At 32.6% G+C, this 12,585-nt stretch overlaps 1 protein-coding gene across 1 annotated transcript in view; it reads right to left on the bottom strand.

Moving 5' to 3' along the window:
- Nucleotides 1-2,809: 2,809 nt before the first annotated feature.
- LOC148280322 (protein croquemort-like) overlaps nt 2,810-12,585 on the bottom strand; it is a 10,348-nt gene continuing 572 nt past the window's right edge. Inside the window, exons 2-7 of the mRNA XM_088228551.1 lie at nt 10,172-10,297; nt 7,140-7,349; nt 5,722-5,933; nt 4,402-4,665; nt 3,635-3,742; nt 2,810-3,120 (exon numbers count right to left, since the gene is read on the bottom strand). Of these exons, the coding sequence (XP_088084677.1) occupies nt 2,892-3,120; nt 3,635-3,742; nt 4,402-4,665; nt 5,722-5,933; nt 7,140-7,349; nt 10,172-10,297 (1,149 nt within the window). The 3' untranslated portion in view covers nt 2,810-2,891. The remainder of the gene's footprint in view (nt 3,121-3,634; nt 3,743-4,401; nt 4,666-5,721; nt 5,934-7,139; nt 7,350-10,171; nt 10,298-12,585) is intronic.

Raw genomic sequence — 12,585 nt, 5'->3', positions numbered from 1 at the left:
GTTTATGTATGTAGAAGCTTACTACATTTTCTGTGCTAAGTAGGCCTAAAATATTCCCTTATCAATTAATGGCACTGCAATTATTATTATATATATAATGCATAGTTAAAAAGATGAATTTCTTTTTATACATTAAATACAACATTTTTTACTATCGGATAGTAATATGTAAAATGATATTACAATTACACAAAAATACAACTTTAATAGTGCGTAGACAGCAGCTTTCGCCATTTGTGTTAATCTCTGTACATATTTGTGTTAGTTTTGAATGAAATACAGTCGTTGCCATTTAAACCCTCTATGTCGGGAATCGAGCTGACCTGCAGAACAAACCCTTATTGGTAATGACTTGGAAATTGACAAAACAAGTGATATTTTTTAAATTACTTCCTTAAATACTTATATGAATATCAAATTTTTATATCCGAAGCTAGTGACTATTTTTAATGTATCTCCCACAAACATTAAATTGAATTTATTTCCATATATGAGTGACTAAAAATTATTACATACATAATATGTATTAACTTATTTGTACGTATTTGATGATATATTTCCATGCGTAATTTCAGTAAGGTTTCGGTCTGCAGTTAGCACGTGGAATAGATGTAATAAAGCTGTCCGATGCATCTAGAGTGTGGTATTTAGATGATCGAATTGTCCGGGAGAGGCACGAGACGTGGCAAAGTGCCTTGAATCTTTCTTCCCTGTTCAGGTGTTCAATATGAGGATAAAATAATGTTAATTTATAACAGGTTTTACTCCGCAGAAAGACTTGTACATTGAATTTGTATTTTTTCCAACTGATAAATATTTTGTAAAAAAAAGAGTGAATTAAATATAGCCATTTTATACAATAGTTAATCGTTTTTATTTTATAATAATTCACGACATATGATACAATGGAATCTGGATATTAGAATCTCGGATAATGGTTATTGTTATCATAATCAGTCGGTCACAAAACCATCTATATTATGGACATAACATAACACATAAGGACATAAGTTAAAAAAACAACCTAACAGAAAATCCATCAGAAGCCATACAATTACCAAATTAAAGATCTTGGTATTATTTTTTAAACGAATTTTACATTTATGTCCCATATTACTGGTGTTGTAATTAAATATAGTAAAATGCTTGGATTTGTACTTTGAAACTCTAGATATTTTAATTTAATTCAATTCAAATTGCAGATTCCTACAGAACAAATTAACTACATGTTTTTGCTAAATTCTTTGAATTTACCTGCTCTGGAGGATCGCAGGACAATAACAGACTTAATATTTTTATATAAAATCATTAATTCTAAATTCGATTGTTGCGATCTCTCGGATTTAATAAATATTAACATACCAACACGTAGAACTAGACAAAATACCCTGTCCTATTGTCACCCTTCTCGAACCAACCATCTTTGTCACTCACCTATACCGCGTATACACATACTAGGAAATGAATGTACCTCTCATATTGACATTTTCAACTCGAGTCTCTGTGAATTGAAATCATCTCTTTATAAATATTTTAATTTGCAAAAGCTACTTATGCTAATGATCTGCTGTTTACTCATTTTATGTTTATAGTATACTGATTTTTTTATATCTTTTGTATGCTGACATACATATATGTATATATATATTTTTCTTGTTATTTTTCTTTTTCCTTTTATATATCCATTTTTTAATATTGTTTTTTTTATTTTTATAACTGAACTCATTATAATGTTATATTTTATATTGTAAAAGGCACTTGTGCCATATAACAAATAAATAAATAATACTACCGCACTTTGCACATTATAGATACACTAGTCCGCAGCATACTAGAATACTGTTCCATCATTTGGGACCCTTCTGAATCAAACCATATCCTTGAAATAGATAAGGTTCGAAAGCGATTTTTGCCACAAGAAAATTATAATTATCCATTCTTGTATCCATCATTTTTCCTAGCGGGATGCTGGATCACAACACCCTTGAATCTCATCGTCAAATTTTTCTTGGGAAATATTTCTATAAGCTGATAAAATCAAAATATTTTTTTAAAATTTTTATTTTTATTTTGAAACCTACACAGTCATAGTTATAAACAATACATGCAGATTAACAATAAATAACAAGACCAATTACGGGTTGCATATAGGAACAAAAATATGTGCAGTTCGCTTGGGGTGAAAGGAAGTGGGATGGGAAAATAGGGAAGGAAGAAGAAATAGTAAGTAAATATAACGGTAGTCAGGTGGCAGAAGGGACCATCTGTAATTTTCAAAAATGTTCAGACAGCTGAAATACTACTCAATCCACAAACTAAAACATTTTACTGTTGCTTTCCAATAATAAATTACCATTCTAAATGATGCTGTCCTTTTTTTGTTTTTTCTATATGTATTAACTGAAGTATTAATTAAAACTTTTGAAAACTAAAAAACAGAACAAAATACAGATGGTCCCTTCTGCCATCTGACTACCGATAAAACAATAAAAAAATAAATAAAAATGAATATAAATGTACACATACAGTATACATACACATACATACATACATACGCATACATGAACATATATGTACATACATATGCGTACATATATATAATATACTACAACACGCTTATGGCACTCAACCAGTCAAAATGTTAGTTCAGCCAATGTTCGGGAATATTTTTTCTTTGCTTAATTATCAACCGGTTTTTGTTATCAAAAATTACAGGTCCCATAGTGATTGAAATAAGCGGATTCCACTCTGCAATTAACAGGGATTTACAAGAAAACAGGGTGACTTTGCATTACAAAATACATATAACTGCTCGTAATAAAATTTATTGATACAGCAGTAAGGTTTCATCATACGGAATACAGTAACGATACACTTTCTATGAAATTGTCTTATTTGTTAACATTTTCTGAAGTATTCAACCGTAATTTAACAAAGAGAACAGCCCCAATTAAAGATATTACCGCTCCTATAGCAGTGATAAAGTAGAACACACTGGGCACTATTCTATCGACAGTGACTACTAAGTTGGCTTGGCCAGCCAAGTCATCCGATATGTTAATCTCCTGTCGGAACCACAGCACTGGAATGTAAATCTTGTCTGGAAGTCTTGCAAAATATCTGAAAACAATCTTTAGGTGAGAAATATATCATTTGAAAAATAGTCTAGTGAGATCGACAGCTTCGACAGAAACCGCATATGCACATCAAATAGAAGGCGACTAAACTACTCTTAAAGGAGTAGTTTTACGTTTTGACCTATTAGTTTCTTTATAGACGTCGCTCAGTACACAACTCCCTATTTTAATTTAATTATGCCATGTTGTGTCATTTTAAAGTGTAGAAAAGTATTTTAGCAGTATCTCGGATAAAAAAGAAAAAGGATGTGATCACATTTCATATGTAAGTAGCAAATGAATGTGTTCATCCGCAGTATTGAATCTACACAGGCAATGTGTTGAAAGAATGTTGTAAAAAAAAGTGGAAGTCCTTGAGGGTGAAGTTTATCCAACATTAGCCAAAATAATATTATATCAGTACTGTTTCCAAATTTAATGTGGTTAGAGGCTAACATTTTTTTGTTGCCTTAGTTTACCGTATTTCTATAAATCAAATATAATCCATCTGTACTCACGTTATTCCTGGAACATGTTGAACAAGAATGTTGATTTGGAGTTGTGCCTTAGCATAGAGAGGAATTCCACTACCGAGTTCCAGAACTAGTTCGAAATCATCTTTTTTCCTGAAAATAAAAGTATTTAGAAAAACATTTATTCCAATATTTGCCGACAATCATATTCAGAACTCCTAAAAGATCAAAGTTTAATTTATTTGGACTTGGGAAGCAAAATAATTAACAGTTTTTGTATTTTTATCAAAAATGTAAATGTCCCAATTTTTTTTAGTTTTTAATTCAATACAATAGACTATTGTGGCACCTTTTAGCAAAAAATATATAATAATATCAATTGCTTGCTCAATGTGATTTTTTAAGTACCTTTAGTCATAAGAAACTTAAGTTAGGTTGGGGAAAGAAAATGGAGTTCAGGGCCGCGAATTTGAATGGCTATCTTCATCGGTATATACTGAGACAGTATAAAGTAATACCGATATTTACGTACGAAAGTGTGTATATTTGTATTAAAATTCAAAGTTTCTTCGTCGGTAACTGGTAATTATTGAACATGTTTTGAAAAAAAAAAATTGTAAACATATTCTATTTTTTATACAGAAAACTTAATTTTACTTTGTAGATAAAATTAAAGATAAATTTTAACTTACCATAAAAATACATACCCTGATCAAAGGCCTAAGATTGATTCGCACTATATCTTCAACTCAATTCATATTTCTTTGACTCGACTCGTACAAAATAGAATGGCATTGATTTATTTTACTTACTCATCAGGCGTGATTCCGTCAATTCTTGCCAAATAACTGTGATCCGCAAGATGGAAATGTGGGTATGAAACAAAGACAGGAGCTCCGAATTTACATTGCGAGATGTTTCTAGCCCCTGCATCCGCACACAAATCCCCCCGGCGACAGAAGCAGGACTGCTTGGGGTAGTTTTGTCCATTGTCAAACAAGGAAGCATCTCCTTTGAATGAGGCACCCGTCACTCCTTTCACGTTCTTAACGCCATCTCGGTTCAAAGTCACAGATCTAGAAAAGGTTCAAAGAAATATTATATGCAGAATTCCACTGTAATTCTGATGACTTATTTTTATTCTTAGTAGTGGGGATCAGTGCTATGCAAGCTCCTGACGTCACTGCGACCTGACGGGTCCCGTGAATAGTTCTAGCCCTCCGAGGCCAGGTCTATAAAGAGCCTGGCTACTGTGTGGAAGGCGAGAGTTTACATTATGCTAAATCTCCCCCTCCTAGCCCAGATCCGTAAAGTATCGAGCTATTAAGTAGGGGGCGAGCTTTTTAACATCCTCAGGTTTAACCAGTTGTCCACTGAGGATGAGGCTCCTTTTATGAAGTCCCATTCACATGTAATGTGTATAGATGTTTCCTCATCTGCACTGCAGAATTTACATCTATAAATTTCGGAAAGGTGCATTCTATCAAGGCGTTCAATCTGCAGTGCCCTGTAGTGATAACCCGCACTTGATTTCGACTGAGTTTTATTAGGTTAAAAGCAAAACTTTGCGAGTACCCTTTACCCCCTTTATGTTTTGAGCAATACCTATATAAATCATTTGAATGTGTCAACTATCTATCTACACCTAGTGGTGCATAGAGCACTCCAATTGTTGTGTTTATGAATATTTTTTGTTGCGTTTAAGATAAAGTGCGATACCTATAATCACTATTACACTTGGTGCCAGTCCAGGAACAATTAAATATGGCATTAAAGAAATCCAAAAGCCCGCCATCTACTTGTAGCTGTTATAGATTCCAGAGGGACTCCGTCAGAAAAAAGGAGCATAGAGGAAAGTTATAAAAAATGTTCCTAACGAATACAAACTCTGTGCAGATTAATGAGGGAGGGGGAGAATGTATGGACAGAGGCCAACAACCCAGGAATTTAAGCATTGTTGTAAAACGCTTGAATCACTAGTTTTATCCGAGAGTAGCCATCGAGACAGCAATACTTATCCCTGTTTCTGGTTTTATTTCTCACACAAAACTGTATTCTTTATCTGCCCGGCAGAATGCATTGAATATGAAAATACCCTGCCGAAAATGAATGGATCATCGGGAGTTACTTACGAACAAATGTCAGGTGCAAAAATGGAGATGTTTTGAGGATTGCTATTGGGTGGAAAGAGTTCACCAGCTGAGCCTTGTAGCTGCCCACACTGGCCATCGTAGAAGTCCACCTGGTTTTTATGATTCCACATATCCATACAGCCGAGCTTCTCGATGTCTTCTGCTCCTGTATACATGTTGAACAGCCCATCAAATGCGTCACTTTCATTGCGCTGACAAATAATAAAATAAATTAAAACGATTATATTAATTAATAAATTCAAAGTAAATTTTTAAAAAAAATTTGAACCCGTGTAAAAACTGCATTCTATTTCAATTAGTATTAATGAATCATTATTTTCTGTTTTTTTTTTTTTTTTTTTTTTTTTTTTTTTTATTTAATAGCATAATTATACATTTTTACAATTTAAAAAAAATTTCACTTGTTATATTTTTTACTAAAACTAAAATCCCACCAAGCCACTTTTTGTAGCTTGTTGGTGAAGATTATATTTATACTGACTCAATAATATTATTTACATTTATAAAAACAATGAATAACAGATAAAAATTAACAGCCGGAAAGATCAGAATAAACATGTTTATACAAATAATAATATATAAATTTATTTTTTAAATACAAGAAAATATATGAAAAATTAAAATATTTACGCCTAAGCTACTATTCATATATAAACTCTTGATCGAGTAGCCACTCTCTTATTTTGCTCTTGTTACAATGTGAGTTAAATTTAAGTTCTTTTGGTAATAAATTAATAATTCTAGGTACCAAATATTTGAGAGTTCTATTTCCATATTTATTACATACTTTTGGTACTACCAAGCCATCATTTGACGTGAAGCGTGTATTATGGTTATGTTTGAGAGGAAACTTGAATGTATTACTATTAAATTGTTCCAAAATGATGCAAAGCCACAGTAGTCCTCGAACAGGCAGAGTTTTGATTGTTTTGTACAGGAGATCATTATTACTTCTTTGTTCGTAAATCTCTGCAGTTACAATTTGCTTAACTATAGAATACTGTAGACCCTGGATCATTTTAATATTAGTTTTAGTCGAATGTCCCCACGACTTTATACCATATCTTTTCCTTTTTATATCTCTTTTTTTTTTCTCATGTACTCGTATATTTAAAATTATATAAGTTCCAATAAATAAATAACTATAACAGTGTAAGTCACTCTCCAAGCACAAGAGCTAGTCTCTTTTTTGGAGAGTTACAGTTATAACATTTACTAGATGTATAAAAGTAGATTTGTATTAGAATGAAAAAATATGTTCAATTTATGAAAATATATTGATTAATAATAAGAAATAAAAATAAATTTTTGTCAATGAAGGTGCATGGAAACCAATGAAATGGAACAATCTGGGCATTGAAAGTTAATTTTTTTGTTAATTTAAAAAAAAATCTTACTCCGTAAAACCACCCGAACTTGTCAAAGGGCAACTGCATGCTCGGAATACTCATGTTGGCCATCATAGTGAGGAGTTTGTCTTCATAGCCATCAAATAAGAGTTTCCTTACGGTCTTAGTAACGGTTATTCCTTCCGCAAACTTCTTCAGGGCTCCGTTGACCATGGCCCGTTGGAAGGTAGACTTGTGTCGGACCAAATAATTGGCCGTCTAAAAATAATATTAAATCATATTTTACTAAACAATATTTTGAGTTTGTCCAAATGCTTGTAGAGAAAGACTCGATTTCACACTCCTTAGACAGTTATTAAAATTAACAGTGAAAGTATATCCTCCACATATCTGAAAACCATTTTAAAGACGGTGGGTCAGTCTGCCTATCAGTTTCGCTCATATGAAAATGGAATGTTATTTTACAATTAACGAGTTACTGTCGCGATTTTAATTGAATTTAACTCTACTACTTTCTCTGCCCCTTTCACTATGAGTTTGGCAAATTATATGGAGGGCCTTTGTCGGATATTGTCTTTCACCCTCATGACTATATTGCAAACATGAATGGTAGCAAACACTGTGTTTACTTGTATCAAATTTAGTTACAAAAGTCTATGTCCATTACAGTATTTTTATAAAAATAATCATGTCAAATTATGTAAATATATTTGGATAATTTATATATCGCCATTTTTGTGAAAATCACATCAAAGGTGCTGTACAGTTGGGGATTCTAATTCCTCGTCAACAATTATGGTATATTACAATAATGATATTTAGAAGCTCGATTACAGCACGTCTTGCAGCTACGGAGCGCATGGACAGTAAGAAATCTAGCCCCTATTATCATTTTTTTATTTGAAGTGAAGTTTAGGGTTTTAGCAATATTTTAAAAACAAAATAAAAAACAAATTCATAAAAATAGAAGTTAGATTACAACAAGTCTTGCAGCTACTGAGTGCATGGACGGTTAGAATTCTAGACTCCATTAACTAAATTTAGGTATTTGATAGTTGATAACATTACCCACTGAAGCTAGATAACGATCGTCTTGCAGCTACACAGTGCATGGATGAGTGAAATTCTAGCAACATAAAATTATCAATAAATTTACAGAAATAAACATTGAGCATAATAGTAAATTTGTAGAGTGTTCATTCTAAAAAGTAAACAATAAAAAAACTAAACAGAAAAAGCACCGTTTTAACACAATGGATAACATATAAAAATATGCGAAGGGTAGCTTTCGTAGATTTTGGGTAGTCACAGTCGCACATGTGGCAAACACAAACTGTTTGCTAAATTCCTGGAAGATGGCCCATGTGTACATAGTTGCCGAAGGGGTGAAGGTGCCTATTGTTCCAATGACTTTGTATCCATTTTAGTCTGTATTATTTCGTTTTATAATGGGTACGCAAAATTCCCGCTCAATTTTATTTATGTATATTATTATTATCATTATTTTTTTTAATTCCTTCACTCCGACGCCTTCATATGAGTCACCAAAAGATAAATTCAATAATTATGCATGTAGAACCGCTTGTTTAAATTTATTAAATACACTAATTTCATCATGTCACAGAGAAAAAATTGTTTGTAGGTACTACGTTTGACAATTTCAACACCAAGGGTTAGAAAGGCAACGCTTCCTTTGATAGAAAAGGACGGCACAAAATATTTATTCAGTTTATACCCAGGGACACAGAGCTCCTTTGACAATAAACAAAATTTACCAACCAAACTTCAGTCTTAAAGACTTAAATTTAACATCCATGTTGCCTATGAAATTAACAAAATTATTGAAGGAATCGTTCCGGGATAGTTCCGAAACAAACAAAAAAATAATGAGTTCTTTCATAACTATGCAACAATAGGATATAAAGACTGGAAAAGAAATCAAAAGCAATGTCCCAGAAAGCCTTATATACAAGGGAATGAAGTTGTTTGAGGAAATATCTTTATATATATAATTCTTCTGTACGTGTGATGTCACTGAACTCCTAAACGGCTTAACCGATTTACGTGCGGTTTTCAGCAAAACGTAGATCTTTGCGCTGCGCGTGTTCGTAGACATTAAAATCTTAAATCTTATCTCTAAAAAAAAGTTAGGAGCATAATTTTTTTATTCATAGATCTACCAGAGTTGCATTCGACGAGAATGCGTTTCAATTTTTTTGTGTTTGAGTACCCACCTGGATGGTTTAGATTCACAATTGGACCCGGTAGGTGGCGCTGTGGCGATCTCAATGTCAAATGTCACTTAGTATATAGCTTATCGAAAATTCAAAATTCCGAGATTTTGCATTTGCTGAACCAGCTAATAGTAGGCAAGCGAACGTTCGGACAGGACAACGTCGGGTCCGCTAGTAAATTATAAATTAATAACTTGTATAACTCTCGATAAAAAAATATTAAAATTATATAAAAAGTGGCCATTTGAACCATCCAATGATCGATTGTAAGTCCTATTTAAGCTTTCATATTTATTATCCTAATGGACAACATTAACCTCGGTTGTAATATGTGTTAATTTGTATTTTTTATTGACAGTTCAATATTCATACAATAATTAATAATGACCAAGGTTTAATTGCATTAAATTATTAAATTACTGATTCATTTCTTATTTGAACATGAAATAAAATAAAAACGTATTTAATATCCTTATGCCCATGTTTTATATTTCCTTAAAAAAACTAAATTTGATTTTTTTAAATTCTCACAACGAATACGCCGATGCACGACGCGACGAGACGTTTCTACAAAGATTTAAGAATATTCAAAAGTGTTCAATTTAAACTTCAGATTTTATATGTATTTTTCTGTGTTCTTTTCTTTAAAGTTTTTAAAAACTGTGTTTATTTATTTTGTGTAAAATCACAAATTATAATAATGATAATATTATGTCGGTTTACTTTCCGAAGAAAGCGATTGTTCTTTGTCAAGGCTTCAAAAAAATGACCTAAATATGCGTTAAATTAATTTGAGTGATTTTACATATAATATAATAAATCAAAAAAATATTTAAAATGACTTACTGCAGCAACCATATTTATATTAGTAATTTCATCTTCTAAACTTCCTTTTGTTAGTTCTTCGTCAAAGTGCCATACTCTTCTTTGGTAGAATGTAACAGTTCCATTGTCATTCCAAGTCGTGTTCACCTAATAAATATAAATATTTTTAATCTTATTATTTATGATTCATAAACAATACATAAAACATAGATAAAATAATCGTTTGGGTATTGTTAATAAATTATACTGGATGTTAACATAAGATGTGTCCGTTTTTTTTTAAAACGTGTATGTACGTCATTTGAAAAATATAATTTTCTGCTCAACAAGATATTATGTTTGCTTTTACTTGATAACATGTCTTTAAAATAGAATGTCAAGTAGACGAAAGTTATCATTTTCATCGGGGTCCAGGGCCACGATTACAAACGCTATCTACAAACAAACAAACCGTCACCCCGTTTTCCCGTAGGGGTAGGCAGAGAGGATAGAACGCCATATCACTCTATCTTGGCATACGGACCTCGCTTTCTCTACATTTATACATCTTCTCATGCACGCACGCCGATTATTCCTACTTTTGACATGTCCATCTTCAAGTATTTGATGGAATTGATCGTGCCATGTATTTCTTGGTCTTCCTCGTTTTCTACATCCATAGATCCTTTTAGCCGTTCTTTCGCTGTCCATTCGCTCCACATGTCCAAACCAACGCAGCACCCCTTTCTTGATTCTGTCAATAATGCATGTCTCAGCCTTACACACTTCACGGATCTCGACATTTGTGCACCTATAATACATAGTTTTACCACACATTCGCCTGAGGGATCGCATTTCGACAGAATTCAACCTACTTTCATTATCATTTTTCCAATTCCATATTTCGCTCCCATACATAAGAGTTGGCACTAGAACTCTGTTGTGAACTGCTAGTTTAACCTCCTGCAATGAACATTTGTTTGCCAAAGTAGAGTTCAGTGCACCGTTCACCCTGTTCCCGGCACTCAGCCTCCTTTCAATATCTTTCTCGGTCTTTCCATCCCTAGTAAACATACTTCCCAGGTACACAAATTCTTCTACCTGATTCAAATTATCTTCGTTCACACTGATCTCACATTTAGTTATATATTCATCCCTTTCAAAAACCATCACTTGCAAACGCTATCTTCATCGGTATAAAGTAAAACCGATATTTATGTGCAAAAATGTGTATATTTGTATGAAAATTTTGAGTATCTTCGTCGGTATCCTGTAATTGAACACGTCTAGAAAAAAAAAATTATGCGTATTCTATTTTTCATTCAGAAAACTTAATTTTACTTCCTAGATAAAAATAAAGAAATATGTCAACTTCCAATTATGATATGGGTCCATGTTACATTTATAAGTTAGAGTACATTTTTTTTCCAAAGGTTTAATATTAGAATATTTTATAACCAAACAAAATCGATTCTGCATCGCCGAAATTCATTTTTGAGGCAAACTGTGAAAAAATGTTTAAATTATTAAATCATTTTTAAGAAGCGTGTTTGTATGCAAATGCGCTTCGCAAAATGTGCCATTAACACCTATTATCAATTATTTATCCTTCGATTTATTAATTTACTTACCTAAAACAGGAAATAAAATGAACAAATATTGAAATTTTATTTGCATCAGAAGTGTATTCAGCCGAAAAAACCTTTTATAAAACACCGCAAATCGTATATTGGATGTGTAATTTTAATTCGGAATAAGGTGAGATCTGTTTCTTTCCGGGAACAAATATTACATTAAAAAATAAATTTCACTAATGTTCATTTTACTTGGGTAATAAACATTAAAACACGTTTGTCAACAGTTCGCATTCGAGTCCTGGTGCTTACGAAGTATGGAATTGGAAAAACGAGATTGAAAATAGTCTGAATGCTTCGAAATGCCCTTTCCTTGGCGAATATTTAAATATACATATTATGTAAGGCTGAGACAAGCATTATCGACAAAATCAAGATAGGAGTTCCGCGTTGGTTTGGACATGCAGAGCGAATGGACAGCGAAAGAACGGCCAAAAGGATTTACGATGCGAATGTTGATGGATGCAGAAAACGAGGAAACCGAGAAATAATTAGAATAACCAAATTCAAGAAATACTTGAGGATGGACGTGTCAAATGTCGGAATAATCGTTCAGCGTGCACGAGAAGCTGTATGAATGGAGAGAAAGCGAGGTCTGTATGCAAAGACAGACTAGTGGTGTTCTATGGTTGTTTGTTTGTTTGTTAAAAATACTACCATCGTTTTTTATATTGAATGTGAATGGAAAAATAAGAATAATTAGTAATAATTAGAGAATGTTGAAGCTATTCTCTCAGTTATTTTGTAGAACTCCAAAATCCTCGAATCAGGTTGTGGTCCCGTAGCTAGTGTTGCGGACTCACGGATCAGGGGTCCGAGGTT

This window comes from Micrasema longulum, unplaced genomic scaffold (genome assembly GCF_059751315.1).
Source record: "Micrasema longulum isolate JH-2025_06_02 unplaced genomic scaffold, ASM5975131v1 h1tg000594l, whole genome shotgun sequence".
Taxonomy (NCBI): domain Eukaryota; kingdom Metazoa; phylum Arthropoda; class Insecta; order Trichoptera; family Brachycentridae; genus Micrasema; species Micrasema longulum.
This window is presented reverse-complemented; position numbering and strand designations above follow the sequence as displayed.